The following is a 16,933-nucleotide window of genomic DNA, read 5'->3' on the forward strand; positions in this document are numbered from 1 at the left end:
ACCGAACTGGGACCGAACTGGGACCGAACCGGGGACACCGAACCGGGACCGAACTGGGACCGAACCGGGGACACCGAACCGGGACCGAACCGGGGACACCGAACCGGGACCGAACCGGGACCGAACCGGGGACACCGAACCGGGACCGAACTGGGACCGAACCGGGGACACCGAACCGGGGACACCGAACCGGGACCGAACCGGGGACACCGAACCGGGGACACCGAACCGGGACCGAACCGGGGACACCGAACCGGGACCGAACCGGGGACACCGAACCGGGGACACCGAACCGGGACCGAACCGGGACCGAACCGGGACCGAACCGGGGACACCGAACCGGGGACACCGAACCGGGACCGAACCGGGGACACCGAACCGGGGACACCGAACCGGGACCGAACCGGGGACACCGAACCGGGGACACCGAACCGGGACCAAACTGGGACCGAACCGGGACCGAACCGGGGACACCACACCAGGGTCACTGAACCAGGACCGAACCAGGGAGCAATGAATGATTGTGGGATGGGAAATCATCATCATGGACATGGAAGTCAAATGGGAATGGGATGGGAAATCCTCGTGGGAATGGGAAATGATTGTGGGATGGGAAATCATCATGGACATGGAAGTCAAATGGGAATGGGGATGGGAAATCCTCGTGGGAATGGGAAATCCAGGTTGGGGGTTAGGAAATCACCGTGGAAATGGAGGCCGTGGTTGGGAAACCATCGTGGGAATGGGAAATCATGGTGGGAAATCATCCCTGGCATCCCCATCACTGCCCAGCACCAGCGTCGCCAGCCAGGGCTCCCTTGCTGGGCACAGAAATCCTGAAAATCCCAAGATTTCCTGGCCTGGGATGGGACAAACCGAGCCGGGACAGGATTTTCCCGTCCCCAACACCCCATTCCCAAGCGGCTGATGGGAACGAGCCTGGAAAAAACCTCTCGGCGCCTCCAGCCGGGCGGAAAGCCCCTTTTCCAGAGGGAGGGGAAGCACCGGATTAGCATCACCGCCGGGGAGCGGGGCCGTGGGCAGCCGGCGGAGGGGCCGCGCCGGTCCGACCCGCCCGGCCGAGCAGGGTCGCGGCTCTCGGGATGCCCCGCGGCCGTCTGGGCACGGCGGGGCTGCTCCCCCCGCACCGTGAGATCAGGTTGAGCCTCCTGCGCTGCTGGCCCAGCCTGTAATTAGCGCTCGGGCCATGCCGGCGAGGAAGATCCGGCCCTGGGAAGGAGCCGCGGCCGCCTCGGGGTGTGGGACAGGCTGAGGCTGAGGCTGGAGAACTCATCTCACACCCGGCCGGGCCTCAGCGCCCCTCTCCAGGTGCTCCTGCCGGTTTTGGCTCCCTGTTGCTAGCCCAGCTCTCAGGATGCTTTTCCAAAGGGTCATTCTGCCCCATGCACACACGAGCATCCCCCCACAAGCGCATTCCCGCCCCCCGAGCCATGCCCAAAATCCCAAACCCCTCCTCCCAAGCTGGCTGCGGTGGGGTCCAGCACCCTCCAGCCCAAGGGGAGGGGGTCCAACACCCCCTGTCCCCCTCCCAAAACCCCGGGGAGGCTTTGCCCTGGCTTTGGGGACAGGCTCGACAGCGGGGACCCCGCGGCGGTGACTCAGGGATGCCGGGGCTTGCGAAACAGGCCTGGGATGGTTTGGGAGACGCCTCCACGCTGCAGCCCCGCCAAGCCCATCCGCCCCGGGGAGCCCGTGGGGGGAACAAGCCACGGCAGCGTCTGGGCTTTGCTGACCCGTCAGGCAGGTTTCCCGGAGCAGCAGCAGCGCAGCCGGGGCCGGCAATGCCGCTCCGCCCGCTCGCAGGCTGAGCGAGCCCGCCCGGCTCTCCGCTCGCCGCCGCCGGAGCCATGCGGGCGGCCGGGCTGCTGCTGCTGGCCGGGGCGATGCTGCGAGCCGCTGGCAGCCAGCAGTGCCACCCGGCCGGCCCCGGGGCTGTGCTGCGCTTCACCGACAGGCACGCCGAGATCCGGGTGCCGGCGCTGCACCGCGTGCCCAGCTCGCTGGATCCCCTCTACGGCCTCGTCCGGCGCTGCCTGGACCTCATCCAGCAGAACCCGCTGCCCACAGGTGAGCCCCGAGCCCGGGGAAGGAAATTTGGGGTCGTCGAATCTGGTGGGTTTGCAAAGAAATGGGATTGATTCGGCTGGATCTTATCCTGAGGTTGTTTCTGTAGCTGGGCCACTCTAAATTGCAGATAAATAATGAATGGCAGGGGGATTCACCCCAAAGAAATGTTTGCTATAAATCCATGAATATCCCCGTTCCTTGCCTGGGATGTGGATGGATTGAAAATGGGAGGATCTTTGAGTTCATGGTAAATCCCCCAGGAATAATCCAGAAAATTGTCCTGAACCAACTGGAGGGCACTCTAGGGGAAAAAAATACAAAGTGAGGATGAGCTGGATAATGATTCCTCACCCCAAGCAGAGCGATCCCACTGCTGCCAGGACATCGAGTGCTCTGCTGGCTGCAATCCCCACGTCCCAGAGCAGCTCCAGGGGCCCCAGGGGTTCAGAGGAGGGTTCTGCCCCTGTCCCAGAGCAGCTCCAGGGGCCCCAGGGGTTCAGGAGAGGGTTCTGCCCCTGTCCCAGAGCAGCTCCAGGGGTCCCAGGGGTTCAGGAGAGGGTTCTGCCCCTGTCCCAGAGCAGCTCCAGGGGTCCCAGGGGTTCAGGAGAGGGTTCTGCCCCTGTCCCAGAGCAGCTCCAGGGGTCCCAGGGGTTCAGGAGAGGGTTCTGCCCCTGTCCCAGAGCAGCTCCAGGGGTCCCAGGGGTTCAGAGGAGAGTTCTGCCCCTGTCCTGGTGCTGCTGCCCCAGGAAGGTTGGGGATGCAGCAGGTGGGGCCTCCTCTGCCTGTGCCATGATTTATTTTTTTGCAGAGCTGCTCAGGACAGCCCTGAACGACCCCGGCTCGGTGCGGACATCGCAGGTGAGCCGGGCCGTGGGGCAGGAGATGCCATGGAGGTGTTTTCCACCTGGCACAGGGCACCTGGAGCACCCCGAGCTGGGTGCAGAGGTGCCCCAACGAGGCTCTCCCGTGGCACAGGTGGTGCAGTACGAGCTGGGCTATGTCGTCTGTGCCGCCGTGGCTCTGCTCTTCACCGTGGCCGTGCCGGTGGCCGGGATGTGCTTCTGCTACTGCCGGAGCCGGCGGCGCTGCGGGGGCCGCCTCCGCGCCCACCGGCGCTCGCTGGGCTGCCGCCGCCGCTGCCTGCTGGCCTGCCTGTCCTTCACCTCCCTCATCATCCTGTGAGCCCCCCAAATCACCCCCAAAACCCACGCTAGGTGGGGGGATCCGTGTCCTGCCGGGCCGCGCCGTCACCGCCTGCTCGTTCCCCGCAGGGTCAGCGTCACCTGCGCCTTCGTCACCAGCCAGCGCGTCAAGGGGCAGATGGAGCCGGGGCTGGGCGCCGTGCCCTCCACCCTGCGCACGCTGCGGCAGCACCTCGCCAACGTCCCCCAGGTGGGTCCCCGAGCAGCCTTGCCAACATCCCCCAGGTGGGTCCCCGAGCAGCCTTGCCAACGTCCCCCAGGTGGGTCCCCGAGCTGCTTTGCCAACATCCCCCAGGTGGGTCCCTGAGCAGCCTTGCCAACGTCCCCCAGGTGGGTCCCTGAGCGGCCTTGCCAACATCCCCCAGGTGGGTCCCCGAGCGGCCTTGCCAGTGTCCCCCAGGTGGGTCCCCGAGCGGCCTTGCCAATGTCCCCCAGGTGGGTCACCGAGCAGCCTTGCCAATGTCCCCCAGGTGGGTCCCCGAGTGGCCTTGCCAACATCCCCCAGGTGGGTCCCCGAGCAGCCTTGCCAACATCCCCCAGGTGGGTCCCCGAGCAGCCTTGCCAACATCCCCCAGGTGGGTCCCCGAGCGGCCTTGCCAATGTCCCCCAGGTGGGTCCCCAAGCAGCCTCGCCCCCGGCACGGGGATGGCCGCGTTTCCCTCAGGGGATGGTTTGGCAGGCAAGAGGAGATGACGTGGCTGCCATAAAAATGTGTTCCGAGCGGCATGGCGGGGCTCCCTCCCCTCCCGGCGGCCCCTGCCCCCGGCTGACCGGCTCCTCTTTCCCGGCAGGGCGTGCAGATGGTGGTGGACAAGTTCGAGGTGCCCCGAAAGCAGATCATCTCCGACCTGGGTGGTAAGCACGGCGCCGGGCAGCACCCCGAGCTCGCCCCGGGGATGGACTCGGTGCTGACGGTGCCGAGCTCGCCCCGGGGATGGACTCGGTGCTGACGGTGCTGAGCTCTCCCCGGGGATGGACTCGGTGCTGACGGTGCTGAGCTCTCCCCGGGGATGGACTCGGTGCTGATGTTGCTGAGCTCTCCCCGGGGATGGACTCGGTACTGACGGTGCTGAGCTCACCCCGGGGATGGACTCGGTGCTGATGGTGCCGAGCTCCACCGGGGATGGACTCGGTGCTGACGGTGCCGAGCTCTCCCCGGGGATGGACTCGGTGCTGACGGTGCTGAGCTCGCCCCGGGGATGGACTCGGTGCTGACGGTGCTGAGCTCTCCCGGGGATGGACTCGGTGCTGACAGTGCTGAGCTCTCCCGGGGATGGACTCGGCGCTGACGGTGCCGAGCTCGCCTCGGGGATGGACTCAGTACTGATGTTGCTGAGCTCTCCCGGGGATGGTCGCGGTGCTGACGGAGCCGCGGTGCCTTGCAGGGCTCAGCCGGAGCGTGGGGCTCTCCATCCATGCACAGCTCCAGGCCATGACCTACGCGGCGCTGGCCGACCTGCAGGACAGGGCCAGAGGTATGGACAGAGCGCCGCTATCCCCGGCACCGCCACCGGGGCCGAAGCCTCGCCGGGGCGGCCGAGCGGAGGGAGCAGCGTGACCTAGCCCTGGGCTTTCTCTTTAAGACCTACAGACCTCGCTGCACCATTTACAGATCGTGCACAGGACGGCGCGGGCGCTGGCGGCGGCGCGGGCCGAGCTGGAGCCGGCGCTGCGGGAGCGGAGGCGCCGCGTGGTCGCGCTCCTGGACGACCCGCGCTGCACCTCCTGCGCCAGCGTCCTGGGCAGGGCACAGGGCCTGCAGCTGGGCGCCGACTACGGCAAGGTGGGCACGGGCTCCCGGTGCCCCTGGTCGCCTCCCCAGCCCGCTGCCCTGCGGCTCACGGGGTCCCTTCTCCACCCCAAGGTGCCGTCGGTGGAGAAGGTGTTGAAGGCTCTGGCCGGTCTGCCCCGAAGTGACTTTGCGGAGATGATTCGCCAGGTTGGGGGGTCACGGTGAAGCTTGGGGGGTCCAGCACCCACAGGCAGCTCCAGCTGAGGTGCTCAGCTCCCTCTCTTTCCCTGCAGGGCAATGGCACCTTCAACTCCATCCCGGAGCTGGCCGTGGAGAGGATGGCACAGGTCATCCAGGGTGAGTGGGGCTGCCACACCGAGCGGGGACATCCCCCACGCGGTGACTCCTTTTGGGGACACGGGGGTGGCGTGCAGGGACCATCCAGCCCTGCAGCCCAGCCCTGGCCCCGCAGATCTGCGGGCCGATCTGGCCCGCACGGCGGAGAAGGTGCAGTCCATCGCCGACGGCTTCCCCCTGCCCGACTACACCCGGCCCGCGAGCGAGGCGCTGGCGGAGGCGGAGCAGCGGAGCCGGCCGTACCTGCGGGAGGCGGAGCGCTTCGAGCGCTACAGGTGAGCCCGGGGGCAGCGCGGGGGGCAGGGGCTGCAGCAGAGAATGGCCCCGAGCCCCCGGTGCCGCAGCCCCGAGTCTTGAGGCTGTGCCCTGCTGCCCTTCCCTCCAGGTGGATCGCGGGCACGGTGCTGTGCTCCATCATCCTCCTCATCCTCGCCTGCAATGTGACGGGAATGGCGCTGGGGACGTACGGGCTTTCCAAGCGGGAGGACCCCAGCGACTACGAGTGCCGAGGAGAAGCTGGCGCCAAGTTTCTCCTGGTGTAAGAGTTTATCTGGGTGCTGCGGGGCTGCTCCATCTCACACACCCCCCAAAAGAACCAGGCAAAGCCAAGGGAGGGACTGGGAGAGGTCCCGGCCGAAAAGCTTTGGAAGGCACCGCCTGCGCCGGCAGCTCTGGGAGAAGCTGCTCCTCCCTGGGAGCTGGCAGCTCCCGCTGCCCGGCACACCCCGCTGCCAGGGCCCTGCCCAGCCCGGCGTGCCCGGGCTCGGGAAGGAGCCGCGGGGCTGCAGCTGGACGGGCAGGTCCCTTCCTGCCCGCTCGGGGCCGCGAAGCCACCGGCGGCGCCTCCTCTCCCTCTTTCAGCGGCGTGGGCTTGGCTTTCCTGTTCTCCTGGCTCCTCATCCTCCTGGTTTTCGCCACCTTCCTGGTCGGGGGCAACATCCAGACGCTGGTTTGCAGGAATTGGGTCAACCAGGAGATTTATAAGGTGGGTGGCCACACATGCACCCATCGCTGTGTAAATCTCTCCTTCCGTGCACCAAAACACCTCCAAAGGCTCTGTGTCCTCCCCCTAAACCCGACTGGAAAAGCCCTGTCCTAGACCAGAAGATTAAGTTTAGGATTAGCTCCTTGGATTTGCATCATCAGCTGGGAATCGCCCTTGTGCTGTTCATTCACTTCCTAATTGCTGTTCCCTGGTCCTTGGGCACCCCTGGGCTGCTTGGGGTGGGCAGATGGGGGTGATGGGGATGGGAGGGGGATTGGGGCGGTGGGTCTGGGGTCAGGACTGTCCCCATGGCAGCGCCACGCACGGGCAGGTCCCTCCAAACACACCAAGCCAGGCTCCTCGGTGGGAAATGTCCAGATAACCCCCAAATTAGTTCAGGCTGCCATGAGCTCCCCCAGGATCCCCCTGCGAGGGCAGAGCACCCCCAGAATCCCTGCTGGGAGCGCCCCTGCCTTACCCTGACCCCGTTTCTCCTCCTCTTCGGCCCAGTTCATCGACACCCCGGGGAATCTCCCTCCGTCCATGAACCTCAGCCGCCAGCTCAACCTCAGGAGGGACTCCAACCTCAGCTCGGCGTACCGGTGAGCGCCGCGGGAGCCGCCCCGTGCCGCCAGCGCGGCTTCGGGATCGCTCTGCAACGCCCCTCTGCCTTCCAGGGAGTGCAGGAGCGGCGCGGGGCTCTGGGAGGTGCTGCAGCTCGACAGCTCCTACGACCTGGACGAGCACCTGAGAACCCCGCAGGTGAGGGCCGGCTCCAGCCCGAGCTGCTGGTCGGGGCAGGGGGGCGCAGGAGCTTTCCTGGGGTTCCTGGGAGCCCTGCAGAACGCCTTGCCCGGCCCTGCAGTACACGGCTGACTTCCAAAAACGCCTGGGAGACTTCACGGCCGAGCTGGGGGACGTGCGGCTGCTCCGCAGCGAGGGCAGGCAGGACCTGGAGACCTTCGCCCGCAGCGGGGTGGACGAGGTGGACTACGGGCGCTTCCAGGAGGAGGTGAGGGGTGCTGGCCGTGAGCTGAACCCCGCTGCGGGGTGTGGGGCTGGATTTCGGGCAGCCCCCGACTCCGTTTCCCCACAGATGAAGAACCCCGTGGTGCAGACCAGCCTGCCCGGCTTGGCGAGGAACCTGGAGGGGCTGCAGAAGATGCAGGTGAGAAGGGCGGGCCAGGGGGAGCCCTCGGTGGCCGCGGGGCCGGGCTGACCCCGCCGTGCCCCGCAGAGGAACAGCACGGTGGCCGGGCGGCTCGCGGCGGAGGCGAGGGCGCTGTGGCACATGCAGAACTCCACGGTGCAGTCGCAGGAGGCTTTGGTGGTGAGTCTGTGCTGGGCTGGTGGCAGCCCCTCCAAGGGGACAGCGAGGTTTCTGAACTTTTGTCACGTTCCTGTCCTGCAGGCAAAGCTGGGGGAAAGCGTCCAGTTCCTCTCCCGCTTGGCACCGCACCTCAAGGTACTCACACCCAGAAAACTCCTGGTGCTCCATGGGCCCCACCTGCCAAAAACCAAAATACAGCTGCAGGCTGATGGGAGAGCCAGGAAAAATGCCAGCCAGGAGAACTGGTCTCCTTTAGGGATTAGATTTGCTGTCACAAACCAGAAATCCCCCTGCAAAGAGGTTTTCCTGCTCAGGGCACATCCCCCTTTCCCTGCCCAGCTCCCAGACCCAATCTGGGGCTGCTCCCTGCACTCCCCGGGCACCCACCCCGCTGCTCTGGGCCCTAAGGATGCTCTGCCCTCGCTGTGCTTCCCCAGGAGCGGGTGAGGAGGACGCTGGCCACCACGGCTTCGGTGGAAGCCCGGCTGCCCGTGCAGGCCCAGCAGATCCTGCGGCAGGTGAGTGAACCAGCAGGGCTGGAATCCCCCCAGCCAGGAGGAAAGAGGGAGAAGAGGACACCAGGAGCCTTCAGCCCTCATCTCCCAGCCTGCATTAGCCCGGAGAGAGGCTGGAGAGAGGCTGGGGAATGCGGGGATGGAGCTGGGATGGGGAATGCGGGGATGGAGCCGGGATGGGGAATGCAGGGATGGAGCCGGGATGGGGAATGCAGATTAAATCCGGGCTGGGAAGTGTGGGACTGAACCTGGACTGAGAAAGTGCGGGGTTAAATCGGAATTGGGAACTGTGGGGCTGAACCTGGACTGAGAAAGTGCGGGGTTAAATCGGAATTGGGAACTGTGGGACTGAATCCAGACTGGGAAAGTGCGGGGTTAAATCGGAATTGGGAACTGTGGGGCTGAACCTGGACTGAGAAAGTGCGGGGTTAAATCGGAATTGGGAACTGTGGGACTGAATCCAGACTGGGAAAGTGCGGGGTTAAATCGGAATTGGGAACTGTGGGGCTGAACCTGGACTGAGAAAGTGCAGGGTTAAATCGGAATTGGGAACTGTGGGACTGAATCAGGACTGAGAAAGTGCGGGGTTAAATCGGAATTGGGAACTGTGGGGCTGAACCTGGACTGAGAAAGTGCGGGGTTAAATCGAATTGGGAACTGTGGGGCTGAACCTGGACTGAGAAAGTGCGGGGTTAAATCGGAATTGGGAACTGTGGGGCTGAACCTGGACTGAGAAAGTGCGGGGTTAAATCGGAATTGGGAACTGTGGGGCTGAATCCGGACTGGGAAAGTGCGGGGTTAAATCGGAATTGGGAACTGTGGGACTGAACCCGGACTGAGAAAGTGCGGGGTTAAATCGGAATTGGGAACTGTGGGACTGAATCCGGACTGAGAAAGTGCGGGGTTAAATCCGGGCTGGGATCTGTGGGACTGAACCCGGACTGAGAAAGTGCGGGGTTAAATCGGAATTGGGAACTGTGGGACTGAATCCGGACTGAGAAATTGCGGGGTTAAATCGAATTGGGAACTGTGGGACTGAATCCGGACTGAGAAAGTGCGGGGTTAAATCGGAATTGGGAACTGTGGGACTGAATCCGGACTGAGAAAGTGCAGGGTTAAATCGGAATTGGGAACTGTGGGGCTGAACCCGGACTGAGAAAGTGCGGGGTTAAATCAGAATTGGGAACTGTGGGGCTGAACCTGGACTGAGAAAGTGCGGGGTTAAATCGGAATTGGGAACTGTGGGGCTGAACCTGGACTGAGAAAGTGCGGGGTTAAATCAGAATTGGGAACTGTGGGGCTGAACCTGGACTGAGAAAGTGCGGGGTTAAATCGGAATTGGGAACTGTGGGGCTGAATCCGGACTGAGAAAGTGCGGGGTTAAATCGGAATTGGGAACTGTGGGGCTGAATCCGGAGTGGGAAGAGCGGGGCTCTCCCTCCACGCTGCCTCTCCCCTGCCCAGGAGCTCGGCTGCTTCACCAGGAAGGAGCTGCGCTATTTCACCCAGTACCTCACCTGGGTCGGGCAGACGGTGAGAGCCCCCCGTCACCCCGCGGGGATTTTTGGGGCCCGGGAGCCCCCATGGATCCCCCCCCCCCACCGCAAGCAAACGTGATGCTTGTGTCATTGCAGCTGAGGGAGGACGTGGCTTCGTGCCAGCCGCTGGCCACGGCCCTGGACAACGGGCGGGTGATCCTGTGCGACCGCATCGCCGAGCCCTGGGTGAGGATCCCGCCCCGCGGGGCTCCGGGCAGGAGCTGCGGGAGCTCCGGGGCTGCCCGAGCGCCTGCGGAGCCCCGGGGCTCAGCCCGGCCGGTTCTCCTTGCAGAACGCCTTCTGGTTCAGCCTGGGCTGCTGCACCTTCTTCCTCATCCCCAGCATCATCTTCGCCGTCAGACTCACCAAACACTTCCGCCCCATCCGCAACCGCCTGATGTGAGGGGACCGGGGGGACACGGGGGGACCGGGAGGACACCGGGGGGGGACACCGGGGGGGGACACCGGGGGGGGACACCGGGGGGGGACACCGGGGGGGGACACGGGGATGGGGAGGACAAGAGGATGAGGGGGACACGAGACAGGAGGACAAGTGGACGGGGAGGACAAGGGGATGAGGGGGACATGGGGACATGGGGACAAGGAGGACAAGGAGATGGGAGGACACGGGGACATGGGGATGGGGAGGACACAGGGAAGGAGGACAAGGGGATGAGGGGGACACGGGGACAAGGAGGACAAGGAGATGGGAGGACACGGGGGACATGGGGATGGGGAGGACACGGGGCAGGAGGACGAGGGGACAAGGAGGACAAGGGGATGAGGGGGACACAGGAACAAGGAGGACAAAGGGATGAGGGAGGTATGGAGACGGTGGACAAGGGGATGAGGGGGACACGGGGATGGGAGGGACATGGGGACAAGGAGGACAAGGAGATGGGAGGACACGGGGACAAGGAGGACAAAGGGATGAGGGGAACATGGGGACAAGGAGGACAAAGGGATGAGGGAGGTATGGAGATGGTGGACAAGGGGACGGGGAGGACACGTGGACAAGGAGGACAAAGGGACGGGGAGGACACGGGGATGGGGATGTGGACCCCTCCCTGACCATCCCTCGGGCTTTCTCCCTCTCTCCTGCAGCTCCACGGGCTCAGAGGAGACCTGTCCCTTCCACATCCCCCGGGTCACGGCGCTCAAGCTCTAGGGCGGGGCTGTGCCGGGTGCGGCGCCCCAGGGGCTGCCCCAAACCCAAACCCACCCCCGAACCCAAACACACAAAGCTCCGGATCCCTCTGGCACCTCTCGGGGCTTTGGATCCCTCTGGCGTCTCTTTCTCGGTGTCCTTTGGGGTCTCCGGGGGACTCCGGGAGATCCGGGGTCTCTGGGGGGCTCCCGGAGATTTGGGGTCTCTCTCTGGGGGGCTCCCGAAGATCTGGGGTCTCCAGGGGGCTCCGGGAGATTTGGGGTCTCTGGGGGGCTCCCGAAGATCTGGGGTCTCCGGGGGGCTCCCGAAGATCTGGGGTCTCTCTCTGGGGGGCTCCCGAAGATCTGGGGTCTCTGGGGGGCTCCCGGAGATTTGGGGTCTCTGGGGGGCTCCCGGAGATTTGGGGTCTCTGGGGGGCTCCCGGAGATCTGGGGTCTCTGGGGGGCTCCCGGAGATCTGGGGTCTCTCTCTGGGGGGCTCCGGGAGATTTGGGGTCTCTGGGGGGCTCCCGGAGATTTGGGGTCTCTCTCCGGGGGGCTCCCGGAGCCCGGCTGACCCCGGCTGGAAGGGGAGGCTCCCCCACCCCTCTCACACCCCCCAGCAATCCCCCGCTGCCGGCACCCCCGGGCTGGGTGGGGCACATTAAAACCCTGCCCTAAAACTGCCCCTGGCTCTTCTGTTCACACCAAGCGTGCCCGTTGTCCACAGGGAACGGTTCTGAGGGGCTTTGGGGGGAGGGGGCTGCAGGGCCGAGGGGCTTTGGGGGGAGGGGGCTGCAGGGCCGAGGGGCTTTGGGGGGAGGGGATTTGGGGTGAGGGGATTTGGGGAGAGGGGTGCCCATGGCCTGGGGGATTTGGGGAGAGGGGTGTCCATGGCCCAGGGGATTTGGGGTGAGGGGGCTGCAGGGCCGAGGGGGTTTGGGGAGAGGGGTGTCCATGGCTGAGGGGATTTGGGGTGAGGGGATTTGGGGTGAGGGGATTTGGGGTGAGGGGTGCCCATGGCCTGGGGGATTTGGGGAGAGGGGTGTCCATGGCTGAGGGGGTTTGGGGAGAGGGGAACCCATGACCTAGGGGATTTGGGGATTTGGGGAGCCCATGGCCAGGGGGATTTGGGGTGAGGGGGCTGTAGGGCCGAGGGGATGTGGGGAACACATGGCCGAGGGGATTTGGGGAGAGGGGTGTCCATGACCCAGGGGATTTGGGGTGAGGGGAACCCATGGCCAGGGGGATTTGGGGTGAGGGGAACCCATGGCCAAGGGGATTTGGGGAGCCCATGGCCAGGGGGATTTGGGGTGAGGGGAGCCCACGGCTGAGGGGATTTGGGGTGAGGGGATTTGGGGAGCCCATGGCTGAGGGGATTTGGGGTGAGGGGAGCCCATGGCTGAGGGGATTTGGGGTGAGGGGTGCCTATGGCTGAGGGGATTTGGGGGTCTGAAAGGGCTCTGGGGCTGAGGGGGTGACAGGGACATGGGGGCTCTGGGGCCAAGGCCATAGATGGCCCAAACCCCACAGAACCCCCCCCTTCATCTCCACCCCCTAATAACCCCACTGCAGGGGTGGGGGCCCTCCTGGCCTCGAGGTGCTGTTAATTAGAGCTTAATTAGAGCTTAATTAGAGCTGGGGGCTCTGGGAACTGCAGGTGAAGGGGTGAGTCCAACCATGGAATGGTTTGGGTTGGAAGGAACATCAAAAATCGCCCTGATCCCTCCCCTGGCATGGGCAGGGGGCTCTGCCCCCCATCCCAAGGAAGCCCAGCCCTGTGTCTCCCAATTTGTGATTTATTTTGGTGTGAAATTCTGGTTTTCATTCAGATCCTCACCCCCTGGTTTGGCAGGGCTTTGTCCAAGCAGCAAATTGCCCCCAGGATCCCCCCGGGGGTTTGCAGAGCCACCAAGGGAGGATTTCCCTGCCCCGAACCTCTCTGCCTGCCAGCTGGGACAGAAATGCCCGGGTTTATGCATTTTTTATAAGTTTTTTATTTTATGACAGGCTTTTCCTCGCCACAGTAAAACCACCTGGTTTATGCATTATTTAGGTCACTGCTGCCCCGGGGTTTGAGCAGTTCCTCAGCCTGCAGAGGTTTTTCCCAAAGGGATTTAGGGTGGAAACCCCAAAAGGATTCCTGCAGGAGCCCCCATGCCCAGGGATGTCCTCAGCCCCCACGGAAACCACCCCAGGGCACCAAAAATCAGCCTTAAAAGGGAGGATTTTGGGCAGAGGTGTGTGGGAAATGCTCTCCAGGAAATAAAGAGCTCCCAGCTGGATGCACTTCGAAAGCTTAAAGTCACAAAACTCTGAGATAATGAAAAGAAGAGGTTTGCCTTATTTAAAAAAAAAATTATTTCAATAAATCAATTTAATATGAAATTTTTATAATTTAATTTTTATAAATTTATTTTATAAATTTTATTTTATAAATTTTTAATAATTTGTTTTATAAATTTATTTCTTCTAAATATTTTTATTTATTGATGTTTTAATTCGTTATTTTAAATTTATTTTATGTATTACTCCACGGCAGCGCCGCATTTTAAGCCCTGTCATCCCCACTTGGTGGTGCAGGAGAGCTAAAAGGGATCGTGGACTAGAAATGTTAAATAGCATGAAAGAAATCATATTTACTGAGTCCATTCCCGGCTGAAATCAACCACAGAGACAAACCTGGGGTTGTTTAGGCTGGAAAAGAAATTTGGGGTCCTCAGATCCGGTGGGTTTGCACAGAAATGGGATTGATTCAGCTGGATCTTATCCTGAGGTTGTTTCTGTGGCTGGGCCACTCCAAAGTGCAGATAAATAATGAATGGCAGGGGGATTCACCCCAAAGAAATGTTTGTTATAAATCCATGGATATCCCGTTCCTCACCTGGGATGGATTGAAAATGGGAGGATCTTTGAGTTCGTGGTGAATCCCCAGGAATAATCCAGAAAATGGCCCTGAACCAACTGGGGGGCACTCTGTTTACCAGGGAACAACAAAAAATGGGGATGAGCTGGATAATGATTCCTCTCCCCAAGCAGAGCCAGGATTCAGGATCCACCTGCAGCCCCAGATTTATCATCCACCTGCAGCCCCAGATTCAGGCCACAAATTCTTTATAAATTTCTTATTTCAGGCCACAAACTGTTTATAAATTTCCTATTTCAGAGCACAAATTGTTTATAAATTTCTCTTATTTCAGGCCACAAACTGTTTATAAATTTCCTATTTCAGGGCACAAATTGTTTATAAATTTCCTATTTCAGAGCACAAATTGTTTATAAATTTCTTATTTCAGGCCACAAACTGTTTATAAATTTCCTATTTCAGAGCACAAATTGTTTATAAATTTCTCTTATTTCAGGGCACAAATTCTTTATAAATTTCTTATTTCAGAGCACAAATTGTTTATAAATTTCCTATTTCAGGGCACAAACTGTTTATAAATTTCCTATTTCAGGGCACAAATTATTTATAAATTTCTCTTATTTCAGGGCACAAATTGTTCTTCTCTATTCCCGGAACGGAGAAGAAATGCAGGAAAAGTCCAGCCAGGATCAGCTCATTCCTGCCATTGTGGCAGCATTCAATTCCCCCATTCTTACTCCATTTCCCCCAATTTTTCTCCCTGTTTTTCACTGAACACCAACCTCCTTTTCTTCTCCACAAAAAGCATCCGTGACCTCTTCCATCCGTTTTTCTCATCATCCCCTGAAAGCAGCTGGGGAAGCTGAGACACGGAGCAGCTGCCACGGGGAATTGCTCAGAATTTCATCCCCAAAATGTTCCTTTTAAAGCTTTTTCTGCAGCCAGGAGCGAGGCAGGGACGAGATCCCCATTCCCAGCTGGATTTTACTCAGTGAGGGACAAAATCCCCATTCCCAGCTGGATTTTATTTGGATAGGAACAGATGAGATCCCAATTCCCAGCTGGATTTTACTCAGTGAGGAAGGGATGAGATCTCAGCTGGATTTTAGTCAGTGAGGAACAAAATCCCCATTCCCAGCTGGATTTTATTTGGACAGGAAGGGATGAGGTCCCAATTCCCAGCTGGATTTTACTCAGTGAGGGACAAAATCCCAGTTCCCAGCTGGATTTTATTTGGATAGGAAGGGATGAGCTCCCCATTCCCATCTGGATTTTCTTTGGATAGGGAGGGACAAGATCCCAGTTCCCAGTTGGATTTTATTCAGTGAGGAAGGGATGAGATCCCAGTTGGATTTTATTTGGATAGGAAGGGATGAGATCCCAATTCCCAGCTGGATTTTACTCAGTGAGGGCCAAGATCCCAGCTCCCAGTTGCATTTTCTTTGGATAGGAAGGGACAAGAGCCCCATTCCCAGTTGGATTTTACTCAGTGAGGGAGGGATGTGATCCCAGTTGGATTTTATTTGGATAGGAAGGGATGAGCTCCCGATTCCCAGCTGGATTTTATTCAGTGGGGGACAAAATCCCCATTCCCAGCTGGATTTTATTTGGATAGGGAGGGACAAGATCCCAATTCCCAGCTGGATTTTCTTTGGATAGGGAGGGACAAGACCCCAGTTCCCATCTGGATTTTACTCAGTGAGGGAGGGATGAGATCCCAGTTGGATTTTATTTGGATACGAAGGGATGAAGTCCCAATTCCCAGCTGGATTTTATTCAGTGAGGGACAAAATCCCCATTCCCAGCTGGATTTTCTTTGGAAAGAAGGGATGAGCTCCCCATTCCCAGCTGGATTTTACTCAGTGAGGAAGGGATGAGATCCCAGTTGGATTTTATTTGGATAGGAAGGGATGAGATCCCCATTCCCAGCTGGATTTTATTCAGTGAGGGACAAAATCCCCATTCCCAGCTGGATTTTCTTTGGATAGGGAGGGACAAGACCCCAGTTCCCAGCTGGATTTTACTCAGTGAGGGCCAAGATCCCAGTTCCCAGTTGGATTTTCTTTGGAAAGAAGGGACGAGCTCCCAATTCCCAGCTGGATTTTACTCAGTGAGGGAGGGATGAGATCCCAGTTGGATTTTATTTGGATAGGAAGGGATGAGGTCCCAATTCCCGGCTGGATTTTATTCAGTGAGGAACAAAATCCCCATTCCCAGCTGGATTTTATTTGGATAGGGAGGGACAAAATCCCCATTCCCAGCTGGATTTTATTTGGTGAGAGAAGGATGAGATCCCAACTCCCAGCTGGATTTTACTCAGTGAGGGAGGAACAAGATCCCCATTCCCAGCTGGATTTTCTTTGGATAGGAAGGGATGAGATCCCCATTCCCAGCTGGATTTTACTCAGTGAGGGAAGGAGGAGCTCCCCATTCCCAGCTGGATTTTACTCAGTGAGGGACGAGCTCCCCATTCCCAGCTGGATTTTCTTTGGATAGGAAGGGAGGAGCTCCCCATTCCCAGCTGGATTTTCTTTGGAAAGAAGGGACGAGCTCCCCATTCCCAGCTGGATTTTACTCAGTGAGGAACAAAATCCCCATTCCCAGCTGGATTTTACCCAGTAGTGAGGGAGGGACACGCGGGGTTTGTCTCCAGCGCCGCTCCCGCATCCCTCGGTAGCCATGGCAACGGCCCCGTGCCCATGGCAACCCCGGGAGCATCCTCGGAGCCTCCCCGGCTTCAGCTCCGAGTTCTGGCTCCTCCTCACGGGCCCTCCCAGCGTCAGAGGAGTTGGGATTTAATTCTGGAATATTCGGTGTGTGGAACTCCCCTGGAGTCTCCATAAAGAGCCTGGAGGGGAGCTCCACTCCAGGGTCACAGGGAAAATTGGACATTTACTGATGGATTTATAGAATTATATTATTATAAAATAATGAAATTATTATTAATTTAATGATTAATTAATGTTTGGTGTGTGGAACTCCCCTGGAGTCTCCATAAAGAGCCTGGTGGGCAGCTCCACTCCAGGGTCACAGGGAAAATTGGACATTTATTTATAGATTAATATCATTAAAATATTCTATTCTATTCTATTCTGTATTAATAATTAATGTTTGGTGTGTAAAACTCCCCTGGAGTCTCCATAAAGAGCCTGGTGGGCAGCTCCACTCCAGGGT

At 59.9% G+C, this 16,933-nt stretch overlaps 1 protein-coding gene across 1 annotated transcript; it reads left to right on the forward strand.

The window, feature by feature from the left end:
- The first annotated feature begins 1,735 nt into the window (after positions 1–1,735).
- Positions 1,736–11,579, forward strand: PROM2 (prominin 2). The gene is made up of 23 exons (XM_059870762.1): positions 1,736–2,088; positions 2,897–2,946; positions 3,064–3,266; positions 3,360–3,480; positions 4,082–4,145; positions 4,676–4,765; positions 4,874–5,073; positions 5,155–5,229; positions 5,316–5,379; positions 5,495–5,654; positions 5,765–5,917; positions 6,241–6,364; positions 6,875–6,966; positions 7,042–7,126; positions 7,230–7,376; positions 7,461–7,532; positions 7,602–7,694; positions 7,776–7,829; positions 8,132–8,212; positions 9,674–9,742; positions 9,844–9,933; positions 10,040–10,146; positions 10,852–11,579. The coding sequence occupies exons 1-23, from the start codon at positions 1,869–1,871 to the stop codon at positions 10,913–10,915; spliced, it is 2,478 nt and encodes an 825-aa protein (XP_059726745.1). The 5' UTR covers positions 1,736–1,868; the 3' UTR covers positions 10,916–11,579.
- The last annotated feature ends 5,354 nt before the right edge of the window (positions 11,580–16,933 follow it).

The sequence above is a fragment of the Haemorhous mexicanus genome, chromosome 30 (assembly GCF_027477595.1).
Source record: "Haemorhous mexicanus isolate bHaeMex1 chromosome 30, bHaeMex1.pri, whole genome shotgun sequence".
NCBI classification, from domain to species: domain Eukaryota; kingdom Metazoa; phylum Chordata; class Aves; order Passeriformes; family Fringillidae; genus Haemorhous; species Haemorhous mexicanus.

Coding starts and splice junctions, on each gene's coding strand:
- PROM2 (XM_059870762.1), top strand. CDS start 1,869: ATGCGGGCGGCCGGGCTGCTGCTGCTGGCCGGGGCGATGCTGCGAGCC. Junction 3,267..3,359: donor TTCACCTCCCTCATCATCCT/GTGAGCCCCCCA, acceptor CGTTCCCCGCAG/GGTCAGCGTCACCTGCGCCT. Junction 4,766..4,873: donor CCTGCAGGACAGGGCCAGAG/GTATGGACAGAG, acceptor TTTCTCTTTAAG/ACCTACAGACCTCGCTGCAC.